The following is a 22,830-nucleotide window of genomic DNA, read 5'->3' on the forward strand; positions in this document are numbered from 1 at the left end:
CTTATAAGTCGTGATTAGAATCTCAATCTCTAGCCTGCTTTTGGTTGCCGATTAGGGTAGTATCGGGGTTTCAGCCGATCTTACCTGATTTAACTCCTTTATATTTTATATGCTTGATTGATATGTTAAATCCGCCCTTTATATTAAGATCTTGTTGCATTTAGGTATATTAAACTTCCTGTTTGATATATTTTGCTTGCTTTAATATCTTAATATAGAATGGTATCGGAGTTTTAGCCGATACATGCTAGATCTATCTGATCGGCTATGCTATGAATGCTTATAATCTCCTTGTTAATATATATTTTGATCTAAGTGATTTATACTATCTCGGCATGGCGACCGATATATCCTAATCACTTGATTTAAGTATATATCGACAGAAGCATTATATACCATTAATATTTACAGCCGATCGAATAGATTTAGTTCTTTCTTTCCTATTTATGACTGCCGATCGATTCAAATATGTCATCGGCTCAAAGATAAATGATATGTCATCGGCGACTGGCCGATTGGCTATCATTTATGGATTTAACCGCTATTTTTTTGTCTTTATTTCTTGTTGATTGCAGGATCAAATCAACTGGCACGCTCACGAACCTAAAGGCAAGATTTTGGACCTGCACTGAAGTTAAGCAGATCTTCCAGGCCAGTGTGTGTTTTTCGCATCAACTTCTATTGTTTGTAAATAAATAAATAGCGTACGAAATTCATTTCACTGTTGCCGGCCCGGCAGAAAATTCATTTCACTGTTTACAATCGTTTCTAGCTTCAGCATTTTACAGCCTACTTACAAGCTAGCTAGCTAGCTGACTTGGCTTCCAAGCAGACACAAGCTTTAGTGCTCATCCTCCTCCGAGATTTCAGTTAGCTCAGAGAAGAAATGGTAAGAATCCACTGTTAGTGTGAACGCAAAATATGATCTTGCGGCTAAACCTAAAGTCGGCAAAGAGATATTTTGTTTAGGGTGATCGCTACAGTGATCGATCTCTCATGAACATCCCTGATCGGGGGATAACCGCCATACCCTAGTGTCGGTTCCCCCTGTGTGCAGTGGCTATAAATAGAGATCAATACCTAAGTGTTAAACCCTAAGAGATTTCTCTCGCTACCCGATCAAACAACCCACTGAAACACAGGGAAGAATCAAGACACGATTCTCTTCGTGCTTCCAAACTAGAAGAGAAGAAAGAAGAACAAAGACAGAGAGAATGGGAACTCCAGGAGATCAAGGTATGATCCAATCCCATTTTAATTTGTAGTTCCACTTTGTGCCAAACCGATTCTATCAAATCCAACAATGGTATCAGAGCACCGGGTTGGCCTCAAATTGGAACTCAATAAGTGTTTATGTTCAAATTGTTCTTCGTGTTCATGCCCAAATCCCTCTGTTAAAGTTGAGTTAAGCCCAAATCATGCAATCCCGAAATATAAGAAATGGAATTAGGCCTTCTAGGGTTTCGGGTTGAAGAAATTAGAAGAAGGGGAAAGCAAAAGTTCATGCAAATCTCAGACAAATCCCCAAGAACCGAAACCCTAGCTACAGTAAGATCCCAAATTTTTCCCCAAATCATGAAACCCTAACCCTAAAATCAAGGGGAAAAAGGAGCACGGCGGGCTTACTTAAGGGCCATGGTGGCCGGCGGCGACCACCGTGTCGCCACCGACGCCGGAAAGAGGCGAGCGCGCGCCCGAGGACTTGGTCCCCGAGCGGCCTCGCGACCCGTCGTGCTGGCCCGGCTCTTCCTCTTCGCGTGCTCGTCTCGCCGACGCCGCCTCGCTGAGGTAGCCGTCGCCGCCCCGTCTCGCCGTCGCCGCCGCGGATCTTCCTCGCGCGAGCGACCGGCGGGTGCTTAGGGCACCGTCGAGCAACGCTCGACGGGGATGCGCACCAGCTATGGCGGCACGCAGCCCCGGCGAGCAAGGCTCGGCGGCGCCACCTCCACCCCGTCGTGCGCCGCTTCGCCGTCGTCATCGTCTCGCTCACCGTCGCCGCGGGCGTGAGAGAAAGAGGGGAGGAGAGAATGGGGCTAGGGTTTTCAGGGGGGGGGGCGGCCGCGCGCCGGTTTTGTCCCGCGCGGGAGCGATCCCGGCCGTCCGATGAGATGGACGGCTCGGATCGGCTCGTCCCGACGCGGGCTAACCAGGCCGCGCGGGAGGCGGCGAATGCCGGCCTAGGCCCAGGTTGTTGGGCCTGGAGCCCAGGCGGAAGGCGGCGCGGCAATGACGGGCCAGGCCGAGTGCGGCCTGGCTCGAGAACGTGGCCCAGTTCAAAAAAAAAGGTTATGTGGGCTGCATACTAATGGGCCTAATTAAAAGGATTGGGCTGAGATAATATTACAATTAAAATTTTCTTTTTTGAAGAATTATGATTATGATTATGATATTTGTGTTTAAACATTGAAGATATTTTATTATGTTTTAGTTAATGATAATAAGAATAATAAGTGATTTTGTTATGTGATAAAATTCTCTTTCATTTATTTATTTATTTTATGATCATTACATTATATTTATTACTTAAAGTTATTATTGTTTTATGCATTATGAGTTTATTTCCGTTACAAATAAATATTATAATTAAGTGTGACAAATAATTGTCATTCTGGCCAAAGCTGATTGACTTTTATTTGATCACAAAATTTTATTAATTCAATTCAAATCTGGCTAAAGCTGTTTTGATTGAATTAATAAAAGGAGTTTTAAACAAATTAATAAAGTGTGGTTTGTATTTATTATTCTGGCCAAAGCTGATTAATAAATACTTATTCACAAAATTTTATTGTTCATTTCCTTCTCTGGCCAAAGCTGTTTTGGATTTGATCAATAAAAGAAGGTACTCATCTTATGCCTCACAAATTTCCGGAATAATGGGCAATATTGAACAACTTAATGGAAGTAATTATGCTTCATGGAAGGAGAAGCTGGAAATTACTCTAGCTCTATTGGATATTGATTATGCCCTCCATAATGATCCTCCGGTTGAGCCTAGACCGGAAAATGAGAATTATGAGACATTAAAAAGGATATATGATGAAGTAAAGGCAAAATGGGATATTTCAAACCGTAAATGCCTTATGATTATCAAGAGCTCCATTATTGACGCAATAAGAGGAGCAGTCCCAGATACTCAGACAGCCAGAGAATATCTTGCTAAAGTTGAGGAACAATTTAAAGGCTCTTCTAAGGTTTATGCCACCACTCTTATTAAAAGATTGGTCAATGAAAGATACGATTTTACTGAAAATCTGAGGGAACATATTATGAAGAAATGTCACATGGTTTCTAAGCTTAAATCAATGGAAATGGAAATCTCTGAAGGTTTTCTTGTCCATTTCATTATGTCATCTCTGCCTCAGGAGTTTTCTCCATTTACGATCAATTATAATGCAATGAAGATCAAGTGGGGCATTGATGAATTAATAGCCATGTGTGTACAAGAAGAAGAAAGGCTTAAGGCAGAAAGAGTTGACCATGCAAATTTATTTAAGCACTCCGAGAAGAAAAAGTATAAGAAATTTAAGAAGGAGTATTTGAAGCCTAAGCCTATTCAATTTAAAGAAAAAGGGCAATCTTCGAATCAATCCCAGCAGAATAAATCTGGAGGAAATCCCTATACAGAAGAAAAGGGAAAAGAAAAGGATGGGTGCTACTTTTGTGGAAAGAGTGGACACCGCCAAAAGGACTGTATTGGATTTATGAGATGGCTCAGTAAGAAAGGTACTGATGTTATTTCTTTTGTTGATGAATCCCTAAATATTGATTATGCCACCAATTCTTGGTGGATTGACTCAGGAGCGACAATTCATGTTGCAAATTCCTTGCAGGGATTCGCTATGAGGAGGACCCTAAGAAGAGGGCAAAGAAGAATTAGAGTTGCTAATGGAGTTGAAACTGAAGTTGAGGCCATTGGAGACTTCACTCTCACACTTCATACTGGCTTCAAACTTCAGCTGCATGATGTTCTTTATGTACCCTCTATGAAAAGGAACTTAGTTTCAGTTTCACGTTTAGATAACGGTGGTTACTATTGTACTTTTGGAAACAATAGATGTATAATTATGCATGATAATAAAGATGTTGGTCTCGCCGTTTGACGGGAACAACTTTATCAAATCTCTGTGTGCGATGCCACCTATAATGTTGACTCCTCCTCAAATGCAAATGTCAATACCAAACGAAAACATAACGATAATGAGACTTCTTCGAAATTATGGTAGTATCGTTTGGGCCATATTTCAAGGGGGGGAATTGAGCGTCTCATTAAAGAAAACATCCTTTATCCTTTGGACTTCTCAGATGCAGATGTTGATCACTGCATTGATTGCATCAAAGGAAAATATTCCAAGCAAATCAAGAAAGGTGCAAATCGAAGTATGGGAGTTTTGGAAATCATCCACACAGACATCTGTGGTCCATTTAATGAAAAGTCAGTCGATGGATTTGATTCATTCATTACATTCACCGACGACTACTCTCGTTATGGATATATCTATCCAATCAAAGAAAGATCTGAGGCATTAGACAAATTTAAAATTTTCAAAGCAGAAGTTGAGAATCAACATGATTGAAAGATCAAAATTGTAAGGTCTGACCGTGGTGGTGAATACTATGGTAGACATACTACTTATGGTCAAATTCCTGGACCTTTTGCGAGGTTCTTACAGGAAAATGGCATTAAGGCCCAGTACTCAGCACCAGGCGAACCCCAGCAAAATGGAGTAGCTGAAAGGCGTAATCGCACTCTTATGGATATGGTACGAAGTATGTTAAGTCACTCCACTCTGCCGGTAAAGTTATGGATGGAAGCTCTTAAAACAGCTACACACATTCTTAACAGGGTTCCTAGTAAATCAGTCCCTAAGACACCTTTTGAATTATGGACTGGGAAGAAACCAACCCTAAATTATTTTCATGTGTGGGGTTGTCCTGCTGAAGCACGAGTTTTCAATCCAAATATGGGAAAATTAGACATCAAAATAATCAGTTGTCATTTTATCGGTTATCCTGATAAGTCAAAGGCATATAGATTCTACTGCCCAAATCAGTTTACAAAGTTCATTGAGACAAGACACGCTGTGTTCTTGGAAAATGACATAATCAAGGGGAGTATGACACCCAGAGAAGTTGTTCTGGAAGAGAAACGAAATTATATTCCAATGCCTATAATTGAAGAACCCGTTTTCTCAACACATACTCATGTTGCACCTTCAATAGAAAGAAATAATGATGCAACACCTGCTGAAACTCCTGCAACTACTTCTAGTAGTGTATCAAATGATGAGAATAATGAGGATGCTCAGCAGCCCCAGATTGTGATAGATGAGCAAAATAACGAACCCGTCAGAAGATCACAACGAGTTAGAAAGTCAGCGATTCCAAGTGACTATGTCACTTACATAAATGAAGAGGTGAATAAACCTATGGGTGAAGAGGTGAATGAGCCTATACTAGATAATGATCCCATCTCATTTAAAGAAGCAATGAAGAGTAAACATTCGTCTGAATGGCTAAAAGCTATGAAAGATGAAATGAAATCCATGAGTACTAATAAAGTCTGGGACTTAGTAGAAATTCCCGAAGGAGCCAAAACAGTTGGCTGCAAATGGGTCTATAAGACTAAACGTGACCCCAAGGGAAATATCGAAAGGTTCAAAGCAAGGCTTGTAGCAAAAGGATTTACGCAAAGAGAAGGGATTGATTATAATGAAACATTTTCTCCAGTATCTACTAAGGATTCATTCAGAATTATTATGGCACTAGTTGCTCATTATGATTTGGAACTACACCAAATGGATGTTAAGACGGCATTCCTGAACGGTGATTTGTATGAAGATGTATACATGGCACAACCAGAAGGTTTTGTTATGAAAGGAAAAGAACATATGGGATGTCATCTAAAGAAATCGATTTATGGACTAAAGCAAGCATCAAGGCAGTGGTATCTAAAGTTTGACCAAATCATAAGACAATTTGGTTTTAAAGAAAATAAAAAGGATGACTGTATATACACTAAGTTTAAGGAGAGTAAGTTCATCTTCCTAATATTATATGTCGATGACATACTCTTAGCCAGTAATGATAAAAATATGCTACTGGAAACAAAGAAATTTCTGGCCTCTAAGTTTGAAATGAAAGATCTCGGTGAAGCCAATTATGTGTTGGGTATAGAGATTTACCGAGGCAGATCAAATGGTGTTTTGGGGCTATCTCAGAAAGCATATATAGAAAAGGTACTGAAAAAGTATAATATGCATAATTGTTCAGCCTCGCCTGCTCCTATAATGAAGGGTGATAAGTATGGAAAATTCCAATGTCCTAAGAATGAGTATGAAGCTGCGCAGATGAAGTCAATATCATATGCTTCAGCTGTCGGAAGCATAATGTATGCACAAGTGTGCACTCGCCCTGATTTAGCTTTTGTTACCGGGATGCTTGGCAGATATCAATCTAATCCAGGTCTAGAACACTGGAAATTAGCTAAGAAGACCTTGCGTTATCTTCAAGGCACTAAAGACCTCATGCTCACATATAGAAAGTCTGAAAACCTTGAAGTTGTTGGTTATTCGGACTCCGATCTTGCAGGGTGTGTTGATGATAAGAAATCCACGTCAGGTTATATATTCACCCTTGCAAGGGGAGCTATATCGTGGAAAAGCTCCAAACAAAGAGTTACTACATCGTCGACAATGCAGGCTGAGTATGTGGCATGTTATGAAGCTACTGGACAGGCAATATGGCTGAAAAACTTTATCCCGGGATTAAGAGTGGTCGACAGCATATCAAAACCACTCAAATTATACTGCGATAACAAACCAGCAGTATACTATGCGAGTAGCAACAAATCAAGTGCTTCTGCCAAATACATTGATATCAAGTACCATGTTGTGAAAGAAATGATCCAGGATCAGACAATAAGCATTGAGTATATGAACACTAAGTTGATGTTAGCGGATCCACTTACAAAAGGCCTACCACCTGTTGTATTTAAAGAACATGTTGCCGGCATAGGTTTGGTAGAAAAGCCTTCGATCCTGGAATAAGAAGGAACCTATATGACACTGACTCCCCATAAAACTAAGGCGGACTCATTTTGAAATTAAATAGGAACCATAGTCACTTGGTTCAGTAGTACTTAATTGGCTACTGTAATCTAGTGTCTTGATGTACTGTTTTGTTGAAAAGTGAGTCCATAAGTTTGTATAAGCCTAATGTAATAAGTTCAAAGAGCTCGTAAGATTAAAGAAGTTTATTTTAAAATATAATGGTATGCTATAGTCACTGGATTCTTTGATGCTTTATATTGGTCACTATAATCTTTTGTCTTGGTATACTATTTTATTGAAAGATGGACTTATAAGTTTAGCCTCACGATCAAGGGGGAGAATGTTAGTGTGAACGCAAAATATGATCTTGCGGCTAAACCTAAAGTCGGCAAAGAGATATTTTGTTTAGGGCGATCGCTATAGTGATCGATCTCTCATGAACATCCCTGATCGGGGGATAACCGCCATACCCTAGTGTCGGTTCCCCCTGTGTGCAGTGGCTATAAATAGAGATCAATACCTAAGTGTTAAACCCTAAGAGATTTCTCTCGCTACCCGATCAAACAACCCACTGAAACACAGGGAAGAATCAAGACACGATTCTCTTCGTGCTTCCAAACTAGAAGAGAAGAAAGAAGAACAAAGACAGAGAGAATGGGAACTCCAGGAGATCAAGGTATGATCCAATCCCATTTTAATTTATAGTTCCACTTTGTGCCAAATCGATTCTATCAAATCCAACATCCACCAGATGTGGCATAGGTTCATCATCGCAGAAGAATGGCCTAGAAGGCAATCGCAGACCATCAACATCACCTTCAAGCATCTCTATGACCTCACTCATCGTCGGCCGATCATAGGAATTCATCTGAATGCAATGCAGCCCAACAATACACAACTTCTTTTCCAGCTCATGCATATTAAAGGCACTAGTAACCACCTCACCCAACTCTTGTTGAGCCAGCTGATTATACACCCATGATGGATAATACGCTTGGCTTGAGCTCGACATATCCTGCTTAGAGTTCCTTCGCCCTCCAACCATCTCCAACAGAAGCATTCCAAAGCTATACACGTCAGATTTGCTAGATATGACACCAAAGCTCCAAGATATCATCTCAGGAGCAATATAACCTATTGTTCCTCGTGCAGCACTAACAGGCACAAAACTATTATCCTGTGGGTACAGTTTGGCAAGGCCAAAATCAGCAACTTTTGGAATGAACTTGCTGTCAAGAAGGATGTTGTGCGGCTTGATATCAAAATGTAGAATTTGCATCTCACACCCTCGGTGCAAATAGTTTATTCCTCTAGCAATTCCCAGTGCAATCTCATTGAGCTTTTCCCAAGAGAAACTCTTCTCAGGCGAGAAGATGTACTTCTCCAGAGATCCATTGGGCATGTACTCGTACACAAGTGCTCTCCTTGTTTCCTCGGCACAAAAGCCCACCAACGACACAACATTAACATGATGGATACTACCAATGGTGGAGACCTCGTTGATGAATTCTTCTCCGTCACAACTATAGTTGGCCAGTATCTTGACAGCAACATGGATATTGCCTGGGAGTAGAACACCCTTGTACACAGAACCATAGCCTCCTTGGCCGAGCTTCTCCGATCCCTGAAGTGACCTGTAATTGCAGTGATATCGGTGTAGGCATACCTCGTTGGTCCAAGCATCAGTTGCATACGAAGAAACTTGTCGACTGCGTCAATTGTTATCCTCTTCTTCCAGCACTTGTGTGCCAGGAATGTCATTACTACCAGCGGCGCCCCCCCCCCCCCCCAACCTGAATATTACTGCATAAAAGGGAAGTTTTATACTTTACTATTGGATAGTAGAGGAGAGGAATACTGCGAATATTAGACACATTGTATTGAGCCTCAGAGGACCGGTATATATAGGAGTTTACAATTACAGATTGATGTAGGGAGAATGTGCTTGAACTTTGAAAGGCGCAACGATGCAGCAGCTAGCTGGGGTAATATGGAGTGTGTAACTATATAAATGCTCACAAATTAATTGTTGTGGGGGACACTAACTTGAATAGAGATGAGATTTGCTCCGGTCCAACAAAAAGTACCTCGAGATAGCGGTACTTCACGGCACCAAATTGTTTCCGATCGTTAGATCTAACAATGCCCGTCATGCCCAGCTAGATCCAACGATCGAAAACGTTTTGGTACCGTGAAGTACCGGTACCTCGAGTTACTTTTTGTTGGACCGGAGCAAATCTCATTTGTGAATGCCGCTAGCTGTAACAGTTTTAAAGAAGAGAATAATGACTTTAAACCATGTGAAGCTGAGTTTCGAAATTCATTCATCTAAAAAAAAAGTAAAGCTGAGTAACGAAATTATTATGGCAATGACAAACAAAAAGATGACATTTTAATATGAATTGCCAACTAGGCGTTGGAGTCAACTAATATACACAAAAAGATGTAAAGTTTAGCACAGCGTGCAGAGAAGAGCATCTTCCAAACTCCAAGGAAATACCAATAAGACAATTCTCACAGTGCAGGAAACTTGAGGATAAAAAGCTAGGCAATCTAAAACTAGAATGTAGCAATAAGGATCATCTGTTTAAGTACATATATACACGATTTCTTTACCAGCAATCCACTTGAGAAGCCACATGGCGATTATTGTTAGTAGAACGAACAATTTGACAGCTGCAGGTAATCTAGCTACACGGATTACGCATGCCATGTAACGAATGTCGAACGTCGCAGTGTCTGCCATAGTGTACTTGATGCCTGCACTAGACGCTGGTTCTTCTCGGAAATGTCTACAAAGACCATGCAAAACGAATTTAAGACGATCGAGGTCACTAGTGGGATCAATGCAAGAAAATCAATGAAACCACAGGATATATCGCAAGCTCACCGAAATGTCTCTGCCCTGCACTCCTTGAAAGAGTACGCAGCATCAATCGTGTAAGGAAACCGAACAGCGAATCCACCTCTCATTATTTTGACGACATCCTCGCAGCTTGGATTCTCTTCTAGCACTCTTGTGTCGTTGCCGTGCAAAGGAGTAATGGCCAGGTGCCCACACGAAGGCTCAAGATTATCAATATAACAAGAGTATATGCTGCCAATTAGCACGTAAACGAAGGAACGGCTGGTATTATTCAGGCAAGCGACAGGCCTGTACTTCTCATTGTTGTTTATTTCCTGCGAACAATTCACAAAGGCTGACCACCTACTTGAAGCAGGCTCCAGCTCGATATGGATGGTGTGGCAACCAGTATTCAGGGTTGTAGTTGGATAAGGTGGAACAATCCTCTGAGGAAGTGTGTTAGGTGAATCCGAGATGTTGGCATCGACAACCCAGAAGGTAGAATCACTGTAGTTGATGCCCGTCACAGAGTACGTTCCCTCGTAGATCTGAATCGTAGCCTTGTCATCGGTGCAAGTCAGCTCGTAGGATGTAAAACCGCATCCAGATGGGTCACCTCGCCGGCGGAAAGGAGACGACACGTTGCTAAGACGGCCGCAGGTGAACGGAAGGCAGTCATGCCGATGATGCTGATGCCGCCCACCTGCATCTGGGACGACAACTGCAAGCACAAACAATACAGAGATGACTCGCAGGGCGGTTGAGCGATGGAACGAACCAGGAATAATGATCGCCATGCTGGAGGCAGAAGGAGATGAATGAGAGTGGCTAGAGATGAACTTATTTTAAGACGACATGAGAGAGGCTAGAGATGAACTTATTTGGACAGAGTGAGGTAGGAGTAATACTAAAGCAATATATTCACTGTGGGCTCCTCGATAGTTAACCGTCGATGAACAACTTTCTTGTAAACTTTTTTCTCTCCATCTTAATTATATTGGATGACCTCCTTCAGTCATCCCGACAAAATATTCACCGTGGGCCTACACGACTGTGATGCTGTTGACTTGGAGGCACTTATTAACGTAGACAGGTTACATCCAGACCATCACCAGTCACTCAGCTACCCCAGGCAAGCCTTATCGACTATCGTATAACAGAGCAATTTGTATGGATACATCATACATATGGTACTCTACCAAGTTAGCTTCACGAGTTGATTCCAGTTACAACAAAAGAGAGTTCCAATGACAACAAAAGATAAATGAGTTTCATGTAGTTACACGTCTACTGGTTTATTGGATATGCAGTACACGTCTACTGGTTTACATGTAGTTACACGTCTAGCAGAAATATATACACGTTGTAGAATCTACGAACGGTCTCCGAAGGTCACATACTCACATACCTTTCTAAGCAATACAACACGGCAGAAGTTTCAGTGGCAGTTGGAATTCCTGCTCACAGACGCAGCAATCGTGACAAACACAGGATAAATCCTCACTGGAGATCATAGCAATAGGTGATCCTTTTTCTATAGCCACGGCCTTCTCTTCATCTGCCTTCCTCGCCATTACACTCCATGGACTTGCCAAAACTTCTCTTCACAGTACTCATACTCTCTCTTCTCAACTACGAATCCTCTTCCGCCACAGCATGGGATGATGAAGATTTCTTCAAGACTTGCTCATCACACAGGTGCAGCAAGCATGGACCAGAGATCAGGTTCCCTTTCCGGCTCTCGACACAACCTCCATCATGCGGCGCACCCGGCATGCACTTGTCATGCTCTGGACAGGACACCATCCTCAATCACCCAGTTCTTGGTCCCTGCAAAGTAACCGAGATAAGTTACAGTTATGCTACCATGAACGTCATCCCACCTGTAGATTCCTCACCTCACTGCCCACTTCAGAAGCTCATGTCGAAAAACCAATCAACTTCTGTGTACAAACCTCAAGGTCCTCAATCGCAGGGAGCTACCCTTGTAGTTTGTTCAAGAGATCCCATACCTGCAAATCAATACGACATAGTTGGCCCAATATCTTGCCTCGGCCATAATAACCAGTTCTGGTATTTGGCAGATCCCTATACATACATGTCTGTTCTTCCCTTGGACTGCACAGTTATTTCTAAAGGCATCCCAATGCCCTATAGTTATGATAAAAAAGGGAGAATAAACTGGGACACCTCAAACTTCAAGGAAACAGCAAATAGAGTCATCAACGATGGTGAGACAGTATTCATGTGGTACTCTAGTAACATTACTAGTATTTGCCAACGATGTGAATATGAAGGCCGACCCTGTGGTTTCAGTTCACAAAGTGGTCAAGCATTCTGTCGGCGTCATGGTATTTTTTCTCTCTCTTTTTGAAGCACAAACCCCATATCATTATGGTGACTTGTTTCATTTTCGAATAGCATTCAATATTTTTTTTCCAATTCTCAGTACGTTAGTTATCCAATCTTCTATATTCTAATACAGTGATTTCAAGCTCGATGCAATATTTTCACCTTGCAATCAAACAGTTTAGCAAAAGTGAAGGTGTACTGTGAATCACTTGATTGCTAGCTTGGATGAACATTTTAGCTCTAGGTTCACATCCGTAATGTTCTAACAGAAGCCCCTGCAAAGAGATGACAGTGTCTAAAATAATTAAATAATAATTTTCCCTTTTTCTTTCGCTTCAAACCAAAGTAACTGTTCAAAATAGTGCTTTGTTGTACACAGATTACGGTGCACTAATGAAAATTCACAAACTGTACAACGTTACATAGAAGTATTAACATTCATAAATGTTTATCTATACTAATATAAAAGATGGTAGTGGTGGTGGTGAGTCTGCCACCACCACCAGCCAACTACCATGCGGGACCCACGAAATGTGAGATAAAACTTTGATTGTTTCGTAACCCCCACATGCCATAGACCCCGTCGAAAGGAAAATATGACAATAGAATATTATGGAATTTTTCATCTTTGCGAAATGGCAGCAAAATTAGCACAATAATAATATACTAGACAATTAGAAAAAACCCGTTGCAATGCACGGACATTATGCTAGTATGATATAACACTGTTCTCTGTATTTCAGCAAAAACAAAAAAAAGAAAAGAAAAACATATGTACAATCCATTTGATGGACCTGAATTTATGTGACAACTCCAATAACTTATAAGACAAGTTGAAAGTTAATATTACTACAGTAGGAAACAATAATGTACCAGTATCATATAGACTATGACTCTATGAGCAGAGAGATTATATGGTGCCAACAGAGTAGAGATCTCACTTGATAATGCAGTGATAAGGGGTATGTGGTTTCAACCCCGAGGTCCCGTGTTCAATCCCCAGTATGCTCACAATTTCTTCTTAAAAATTTTTTGGAGGGACGTCTCTCCCTCCAAATCTCCTTTTTTTTTTGGGTGCTAACAGAGTAGAATCCAGAACATGCTTTGCAGACTGCAGTGATCTGTGAGATCATTATATTAGATATTCCATCCTTCTAAATAATTTAAACTAAAGCATTTCTCTTTTTATGGTTGGTTAAGATAAGAATCCTCCCTCCCATCCTATTCCCTTTTATGACTACTAGCTAAATGCCCGTGCTTTGCTGCGGATAAAAGGAAAAATATAACAATATTTTATAACATAAATAAATCATATTTTCCATGAAATATGTTATCCACATTTCCCCTATAGGAAAATGTGGGCTATCCACATTAATTTTATATGTGGCTATCCATTTAGATTTAGTTGTTATGTAATATTAAAAAGTTCAAAGGGTAATATGTAAAACTTGTAATAGGAGTAGGTGGGTGGAAAATTCACTGCCACCACCATTGGAATCTTTTTAAAGGAGTATAGATACCCATGCAAGTTTTAAAATTCTATACAGCAAGCCATATAAAAATCTGGAATCAGTTTTACTTTTATTTTAAAAAAACATCCTTTTTATATACAAATCAAGGGAATACTAATTCTCTTTCTTTCTACATGCAGGACCGCGGGTCACTCTTGTTGCAGGTAAGGAAATAACTCAATCTTTTGTCCATTCTGCATGAAATTTCAATTAAATGCCACCCAATTTATGAACTTTCAACAAAGAGAGTGTATATATTTTCTAATCCAAATAAGAAATGCCATGATTATCTTGACAATAAAGGCACATCTGGAAAATAAATTACAGAATTATGTCATCTCCAAATGCAGCTAACTAACTTTCTTATTTTTCAATCAGCTACATCATCTGTAGCCACATTTGTAATTCTTTCATTAGTTGTGGCCACTGCATTCTACATCTCCTTAAAGTCAAGGTACAACAAAGAGATACATTTGAAAGTTGAAATGTTTCTCAAGACATATGGCACATCCAAGCCCATGAGGTACACTTTCTCCGATGTTAAGAAAATAACAAGACGGTTCAAGAATAAATTAGGCCATGGTGGATTTGGAAGTGTCTACAAAGGTGAGCTACCAAATGGAGTTCCTGTGGCAGTCAAGATGCTAGAGAACTCCTTAGGAGAGGGAGAAGAGTTCATCAATGAAGTTGCGACCATTGGGAGAATTCACCATGCAAACATCGTCCGTCTCCTAGGATTTTGCTCTGAAGGAACACGACGGGCTTTAATATATGAATTCATGCCCAATGAATCGTTGGAGAAATATATATTCTCAAATGGTTCTAATATTTCAAGAGAATTCCTAGTACCAAAGAAAATGCTAGATATTGCTTTAGGCATCGCCCGAGGAATGGAGTACTTGCACCAAGGGTGCAATCAGCGCATTCTCCATTTTGACATCAAGCCTCACAACATATTGTTGGACTACAGCTTCAGTCCAAAGATCTCAGACTTTGGGCTTGCAAAGTTGTGCGCAAGAGATCAAAGCATTGTCACATTAACTGCAGCAAGGGGCACGATGGGTTATATTGCACCAGAACTATATTCTCGGAGTTTTGGAGCAATATCATACAAGTCGGATGTCTACAGTTTCGGCATGCTGGTGTTAGAAATGGTGAGTGGGAGGAGGAACACAGACCCAACCGTTGAGAACCAAAATGAGTTCTACTTTCCTGAGTGGATATATGAGAGAGTAATCAATGGGCAGGAACTGGTGCTTAACATGGAGACAACACAAGGGGAGAAAGAAACGGTTAGACAGCTAGCCATTGTAGCGTTATGGTGCATTCAGTGGAACCCAACAAACCGGCCCTCGATGACAAAGGTAGTAAACATGTTAACGGGGAGGTTGCAGAAACTACAGGTGCCGCCTAAGCCCTTCATTTCGTCTGAAAATCATCTTGCGACTTAGATCATGGAAACACAATTCCATGGTTTAGAGATATGTTTGATCGATCCGTAGCTTGTATGTATGGTGTAAGATTATTCAACTATATTGTGCTATCAGACATATGGTATATGTATTCATGCAATTCTAATATCCCGTGGATTTGATTTGCAGTGTGATAGTTAAAAGATGATAACTTGATTACCTTATTCTGTCATTGCTACCAGTGCACTAATCCTCCTCGCTGAGCACACATTTTTCGTACCCATCTCATCCCCACACTGCCAATCTACTAACTGTCCTTGTTCTTACCCATCCCATCCCCACAAAGGATCCTGCAGCGCAGGCAACTGATTATCTCATCTCATGTTCACTCCTGGTATTGCATAATTTAGAACAGAAAAAGAAAAAAAAAAAGCAGCACGACAAAGGGAAAAGGGGTTACCATTTAGCAAGGCACGAGCATCCGCAGGAGGTCTCGGAGAGTGTAGAATGCGGGAGGGGATTAGAGAATATGATTAAACGTGGTATCGGGCTTGTTAGAGATTCCACCGGTCGCTAGCTGCCGCCTGCGGCGCCATTGAGGAATAACCGAAGCAATTTCCATCTGCGGAATGAGCGGAGGCGACTCGCAAAATGGCAGACTGCCGCAGCAAGATTAACCGAAACTCGGCGCGCGGGGCGTGGGAATGTGGGATGGCCGGAGGACGGCGGCCGGATGGGTGGGGCTGGGCGGCGGCGGAAGGCGTAGGGAGAACTAGTGTGCTTTATCACAGGTTGGGCCCGTCCGTCTAATTCCCGTGGCCCATGAAGACGAGCTTCCTGGGCCGCATCCTTCATGATCTTCCGAGCCCAACAGGCTCCTCACAATCTCGTTAGAAATAAGTTCACTGTAGGTACCTCAACTTAACAGCGACATTTTTTAAGGTCCCTTAACCACAAAACCAGAAATCTTCACCCCTAAACTATACAAAACCGTCTAATTTAGGTCCCAAGGCAGTATAGATGGCTAGTTTCGCTGACGTGGCATCCTAGTCAGCAAAAATAATAAAATAAATATGTGGGGCCCATATGTCAGTGAGAGAAAATAATGTGGGCCCTACATCTCTTTTTTCTTTTCTTTTTCTCTTCTCTTCTCAACTTCTCACGCGCAGGCGGGTGTGCGGGCGCGGCCGCCGGCGCTGCGGGCTCTGCGGTGCACGGGGAAGAAGCGGGAGAGGGGGAGAGGAGGCGGCCGGCACCAGAGAAGGGGAGAGAGGCGGCCGGCGCGAGGCCCGCGCCGAGGTGGAGGGCATGGGCGCCCCGGCGCTCCCCGCGCGCCACCGCCTGCGCGTGGAGGGGAACCGGTGGCAGCGGGACTGGAAGTTGTCGGAGGCCGCCGCGCGCCTAGGCCGGCGCCGTCTACGTGCTCAACTGCTGGGCTGGCCGCAACTTCCCTCTCCTCATCCGCGTAAGGGCATCATCCCACGCTCTGTAGTATTTCATGAATTGAATTGCGGATGATATACATCGATGTGGCTGTCATGGTTGCGTTCTTATGATTTGCCATCACGCACGAAGTTATTGATTGCTTGAAATTACAAAAAGCGACAACAATTCTATCAATCTAGCTGTGTTGTTCATTCATCCGCCGACTCCGCTCTCCGCCGCCGCCGCTCCGGCTGCTTGCCGCCGACAGCCCCACGTCGTCGTCGTCCATCCCGCTCGACCCTTCCCTACTAATCCTCATGCTCGCCGTCGAGCCCTCTCCCGGCGCTCCCATCGGCGCACGCATCCACCCCGGCCGCTCTCCTCCGCATCCTCCGCCGGTGTCGCACCGAGGAGGTGCGCCGCGCCGTGGAGGCGGCTTGGCTGGCGACAGCGAGGTTGCCGCTTGCCCGCTCACCTGCCGCGGCTCCGGATGGGGAGAGGCGGGCGCCGGCCACTGCTCCCGCCGTCGCGGGCGGTCGCGCCGTCCACCTCCTCTCCCCATCTCCCGCTTCTTCCCCGCCGCTCTGCCGTCGGCCGCCATCTGCCCGCATGCGCGTGAGAACTGACGGTCTGTTTGGTTTTGAGGCAGTTTTTAGGAGGGACCGGGAGTTTAGAGGGATGAGGCTATTAACTGTTTTGTTTGGTTGAGGGACATGAGAAATTTGGTAGGATGGAGATGGGGGATTGAGGAATGAACTCCCTCCTTTTCAATACCTGGGTAGGGGTAGGTAATTGGGAGGGAATTCCTCCTTTACTTCGCCTAAACAAATCTCAGCCATCCGTTTTCATTAATGATTTAATCTCCAACTAAACTCCTTATCAATTTCCACCACCTCTACCAAACAAGAGACTGGGATGAAAAATCAAATTCACATCTTAATCTCACCATCAATTCCCTCGTGTAAACTCCCAATCCCCTTCCCTCAAGTTGCCAAACAAGCCATGAGAAGAGAAGAGAAAGGAAAAGAAAAAAGAGATGTGGGGCTCACATCATTTTCTCCCCCTGACATGTGGGCCCCCACATATTTATTTTATTATTTTTGCTGACTAGGATGCCACGTCATCAAAACCAGCCATCTATACTGTCTTGGGACCCAAATTAGACGGTTTTGTATAGTTTAGGGGTGAAGATTTCTGGTTTTCCGGTTAAGGGACCTCAAAAAATCTCGCTGTTAAGTTGAGGGATCTCCGGTGAACTTATTCCATCTCGTTACATCCCAATGCGTTAGTTAACAAACAGGGATTGGAGGGGGTAATCCTAATGGGCGGGTGATCGCTCCCTCCCCTCCCCAGCGATCACCCGCCCCTCCCCCTTACTACTTTACCTCCCCTTCTTCTCTTAATACTACACCATAAAAATTAAAATTCAAATTCAAATTTGAAACGGGCACGTAAACTTTTTACTTATAAACTTTGGGTCTATAAACTAATATTTGAATTCAAATTCAAATTCAAATTTGAAATGGGTATGTAAACTTTTGACCTATAAACTTTGGGTCTATAAACTAATATTTGAATTTAAATTCAAACTTTAGCTATATAAAATTTAGATGTATAGAAATACTATATATAGAAAATATTTATATTTGAATTCAAATTCAAATTTGAATCGGATATAATTCAAATTCAAATTTGAATCGGGTATGTAAACTTTTGACTAATAAACTTTAGATCTATAAACTTTAGGTGTATAAACTTTAGATGTATAGAAATACTATATATGAAAAATATTTGAATTCAAATTCAAATTTGAATATGATATTTGAATTCAAATTTAAATTTGAATCGAATATATAAACTTTAGATCTATAAACTTTAGGTCTATAAACTTTAGGTGTATAAACTTTAAATGTATAGAAATACTATATATAAAAAAATATTTGAATTCAAATTCAAATTTGAATCAGATATATAAACTTTTGGTCTCTAAACTTTAGATGTGTAAACTTGAGGTGTATAAACTTTAGGTGCATAAATTTACTAAAATAGAAAAGTAATGCGTTGCCAAAAAGGGAAACCAGGTGGAGGGAGGGGGGTGGGAACCGATCGCCCTGAGCGAGCGAGGGCGATCGCTCGCCCAGTAGCATTTCCTGGAGGGGACCTGTTTGGGAGCTTCTCACAGAATTTAGCTCCTCCAATGGTTCAGATTGTCATCCAAATTTTGAAAATTTGTAGTTGTAAAAACTGGTTACCAACCAGCAGGTTTTCATAATCTTAAGCTCCCCAAATATGATTTAAATCCACGTCTATCATGGTGTGAAATTGTTCCCCCTTAATTCCCTCAAATCATCTTCAATCTTTTCCAAACCGAATAAGGCCTAAGAAGAATCTGGAGCTATGTCCTGGTGGGCTTCCTTTGCTGTTGAGGTGGGCTATTAATCTTCCTAAGGCAAACCAAATTGTGTAGAGAATGTTGACACCGAATCGTGACTTCATACATTGAGCACATTATGTGCAACTCGCAGCAGCACCCAGAAAATGTACCGCCGTAGGGACAATAGAACACCCCGTTTGGTACATACCACCAAACGAACACCCAGGAGGGACCCCCATCAAGATGAATGCATGCTGGCTTATCCTAGGCTCGGTAGGCTAGCTAGAACATCCTCTAAAGCCGTAGAGACAATAGACATTGAGCGATTAGGGGATTGTATGAGAATAGTAGTTGGGACAGATAACAAGAAGGTAGAAGATGTAGAATATAGAGAGTTCGTATAATAGATTGATTTTGATGATTGATCGATTATTTTTTCAATCGACAATGGCCTCCTACATTTTACAGGAGGGATGGACTTACTTCCTAGGGTTTTTTCCACGTTCATTTAGGTGTAAAAACCAATTAATACTAAAATCTCAGGCCTTGGCAAGAAAACCCGAGAATCGGACTCGGAGTCGAACTCTACCGATCTGAGCGGCTAGATACCTCCGGTCAGACCGCCCCCCTGCGGTCTGACTGACCCTATGGCACCAGTCAAACCGGCCTCGCGTAGCATGCCCAGATTCTTTCCAAAATTGACTGTATTTTCCTATTTTTACTTTAGGTGCTAAATTTAGGTATTGAGAGAGTTTGTTGCAAAGGAAGATATAGACCATACAATTATTGTGTGGTATTAATAAAGCTTAACATAGGTCTTAAAAAAAACTATATAAGATCAATGTTCTGATATAGTAACAGCTATCTAGCTTTCTTGCACCTATTTCCATTAATAGAAATGTAAACCTTACAGACAAGAAAGAGAAAAAAAAAACAAAGCAGAGCTAATCTCAGTTCTTGGCCTCACTTTTCTTCTTCTTCTTTTTTACTTTGACCAGCTATCTAGATTGTGTCAGGTGCCATCCCACCCTTCACAAGAGCTAGGCACCGTAAGTCTTACAGGCACAAAACACGTGCAGGATAGGACCAAGCAATGTTTCCTCATAGACCTACAGATTTCCTACACAGCCCCAAGCACCGTTCTCAGAAAAACAGACAAAGACATCCCAGGATCACCACACAGCAAAATAGCAAATGAACACTTCGATTATAACCTAGTTACTAGCGAATTCAATTGCGCCATCGTCCTCCGAGATGGCAGTCAGCTCTGAGGAATGAAGGTATGAATCCATCACATTAGGCATAAAATCCCCATCACAAAAGAATGGCCTAGGAGGCACTTGCAGCGCATTGACATCCCCTTCGAGCATCTCTATGGTCTCGCTCATTGTCGGCCGATCGTGTGATTTCATCTGAATACACCATAATCCAACAAGGCACAGCTTCTTCTGCAGCTCATGCATGTCAGCAGCACCTGATGTCTCACCAACTTGTTCACCTGTTAGCTGCCCATACACCCATGATGGGTAGTATGACTGACTTGCATTTGGATTTGTATTTGGATCAGCGTTTCTTCTTCCTCCAGCCATCTCAAGTAGCAGCATTCCAAAGCTATAAACATCACACTTGCTAGATATGACGCCAAAGCTTCGCGACACCATCTCTGGAGCTATATAACCCACTGTTCCTCGTAATGCCCTGTCTGATACAAAACTTTTGTTCCTCGGGTACAATTTAGCGAGGCCAAAATCTGCGACCTTTGGAACAAAGTTATCATCAAGAAGGATGTTGTGCGGCTTAATGTCAAAGTGCAAAATCTGCATATCACACCCTTGGTGCAGGTAGTTGATCCCCCTAGCAATGCCTATAGCAATCTCATTAAGCTTGTCCCACGAGAAACTTCTCTCGGATGAAAAGATGTACTTATCTAGAGATCCTTGAGGCATGTATTCGTAAACAAGGGCCCTTCTCAATTCTTCGGAGCAGAACCCCACTAGACGCACAACGTTAACATGGTGGATCCTACCAATTGTAGATACCTCACTGATGAACTCTTCCCCATCGTAGGTGGAGGCGCCATTCAACATCTTCACGGCAACATGGACATCCCCGGAGAGTAGCACACCTTTATATACAGATCCATAGCCTCCTTGCCCTAGCTTATCTCTGAAATGGCTTGTAACTGCAGTGAGATCTGTGTACGCGTACCTCGTCGGACCCAGAACCTGCTGCATCTGTAGGAACTTCTCAACTGCATCAATTGCTAACCTTGTTTTCCAATACTTGTGGGCAAGGAAGGTCAATATCGCTAGCGGCACCAACACGAACCTGCATAGCACTGCATAATACATACAACGTACTGGAGTAAGTAGTAACCGAGAGAGGCTGAAACAATTAATTAGGAAAAAGGAGCTACTACATCCATCCCTAAAAGGGTGGTTTGCTAAAAAGACACTCTTTTAGGGATGGATGTAATGGTTCGGACTATATAACACTCTCATTGGATATTCCTGTATATGTGGTTCTATAAACTCTGGCATACCAGCTATGCACTTGACAATCCACATGCCAAATGCTATTAGGATGCCTGATGGATATCCAATCAAGCAGAACCAGAAATGGAGGTCAATAATAGAGATGACAATAAGCCGATCACTGATGGCAGTGCCTGTACTAGACCTTGGTTCTATTCCATTGCGCAATTCGCTGCAGGTAGAGAAAAAGGAATCAAAGAGGGGAGCCAGGGAGTACACAATACATATACGAGTATAAGACATATCTAATGGATCCCAAATCAACTCACCTTATCGAATCCATTAGGCACTCGTTGATACTCCCGGCCCCATATATGCGCGGAAATCTAATGGCGAATCCTTCCCTCATGAACTTTTTGACATCTTCATAGCTCGCATTCCTAGGCACTGTCGTGCTCCAATCACCCAGAAGAGTCATGGCCAGGTATCCACAAGAAGGCTCCAGGCTTTCGATGTAACCAGGGTTGTCTGAATCACTTGATAATAACACATAGATAAAAGAATAGTTGGAGCTTGCGCAAGTGACAGGCCTGTATATACCATTGTCCTTCACCTCCCGTGAGCATCTAACAAAGTAAGCATGATTATATGCACCAGGAGCCAACTCGATCTCAATCCTGTGGCCTGAGACTTTGCGCTTGTACTGATCAAGAAGATGATTCCACTGCGGAAGAGGGCAAGTGCTACCGGCTATGTTGGCGTCGACGACCCAAAAGCGTCTGTAGTCGTAGTTGATTTCATTCACATGGTATGTTGCATTGTCAATGAGAATTGTAGCATTGGTATCACTGCAGACCAGCTCGTAAGATTTGCTGCCGCACCCAGGTGGATCAGCTGCCCGACGGAATGGAGCCGATACACCCTTAAGATGGCCGCAAGAGAAAGAAGGACACTTGTGATGCCTTCCTTCAACATGATCCAGTACAAGACTCACAACCACAAATAAGATACCAGTAGCTAAAGCTTGCACGGCATGAGCATATGCTCCAGGAATCGCCATGGCAGATAGACTCTTGGGAGGGATGAACAAGATTTTGCCACATTAAGTAGGGCGATTACTCTACAAGATTGTGATGTTTTTTTTTTCAGGAATACGCAAGGAGCGCATCTTTGTATTAAGAGGAGATTGTGATGCTGTTGACTCGAGATTGAGATGTTGTTGACTTGGAAGTTTTGATTCACAAAACTACAATACTTTAGCACTCAATTCCTGCCCAATTTTTTCGTACCCTCAGTAATAATAGGCTGCAGATAACTGGAACAGCGCCATATGTAAGTTCCATCCACTGGTGGAATCACCCTCTGCAGTCACTTAGCTATCAAGAGTT

The 22,830-nt window shown here is 42.4% G+C and overlaps 3 protein-coding genes and 2 long non-coding RNA genes across 5 annotated transcripts; 2 read left to right on the forward strand and 3 right to left on the reverse strand.

Moving 5' to 3' along the window:
- Positions 1–7,704: 7,704 nt before the first annotated feature.
- Positions 7,705–10,840, reverse strand: LOC107277277 (LEAF RUST 10 DISEASE-RESISTANCE LOCUS RECEPTOR-LIKE PROTEIN KINASE-like 2.4). The gene is given in 5 exon segments (XM_015768179.3): positions 7,705–8,667; positions 8,670–8,849; positions 9,240–9,308; positions 9,640–9,841; positions 9,940–10,840. Coding segments are annotated over 5 exon segments (2,127 nt in total). The 5' UTR covers positions 10,692–10,840; the 3' UTR covers positions 7,705–7,743.
- A 219-nt stretch (positions 10,841–11,059) lies between these two features.
- On the reverse strand, positions 11,060–11,928 carry LOC136355614 (uncharacterized). The gene is made up of 2 exons (XR_010739937.1): positions 11,793–11,928; positions 11,060–11,724 (listed from the first exon to the last, which is right to left on the reverse strand). It is a non-coding gene; the product is annotated as an uncharacterized lncRNA (long non-coding RNA).
- Positions 11,477–15,388, forward strand: LOC4326086 (rust resistance kinase Lr10). Its single transcript, XM_015767943.3, has 3 exons — positions 11,477–12,245; positions 13,898–13,921; positions 14,136–15,388. Exons 1-3 carry the CDS (start codon positions 11,477–11,479, stop codon positions 15,206–15,208), a joined length of 1,866 nt encoding a protein of 621 aa, XP_015623429.1. The 3' UTR covers positions 15,209–15,388.
- Positions 15,389–16,322: 934 nt separating this feature from the next.
- Positions 16,323–22,709, forward strand: LOC107279476 (uncharacterized). Its single transcript, XR_003240229.2, has 3 exons — positions 16,323–16,634; positions 22,100–22,250; positions 22,328–22,709. It is a non-coding gene; the product is annotated as an uncharacterized lncRNA (long non-coding RNA).
- On the reverse strand, positions 19,819–22,502 carry LOC4326087 (rust resistance kinase Lr10). The gene is made up of 3 exons (XM_015761212.3): positions 21,772–22,502; positions 21,511–21,674; positions 19,819–21,306 (listed from the first exon to the last, which is right to left on the reverse strand). Exons 1-3 carry the CDS (start codon positions 22,500–22,502, stop codon positions 20,183–20,185), a joined length of 2,019 nt encoding a protein of 672 aa, XP_015616698.1. The 3' UTR covers positions 19,819–20,182.
- Positions 22,710–22,830: the final 121 nt, after the last annotated feature.

The sequence above is a fragment of the Oryza sativa genome, chromosome 1, assembly GCF_034140825.1.
Source record: "Oryza sativa Japonica Group chromosome 1, ASM3414082v1".
NCBI lineage: Eukaryota > Viridiplantae > Streptophyta > Magnoliopsida > Poales > Poaceae > Oryza > Oryza sativa.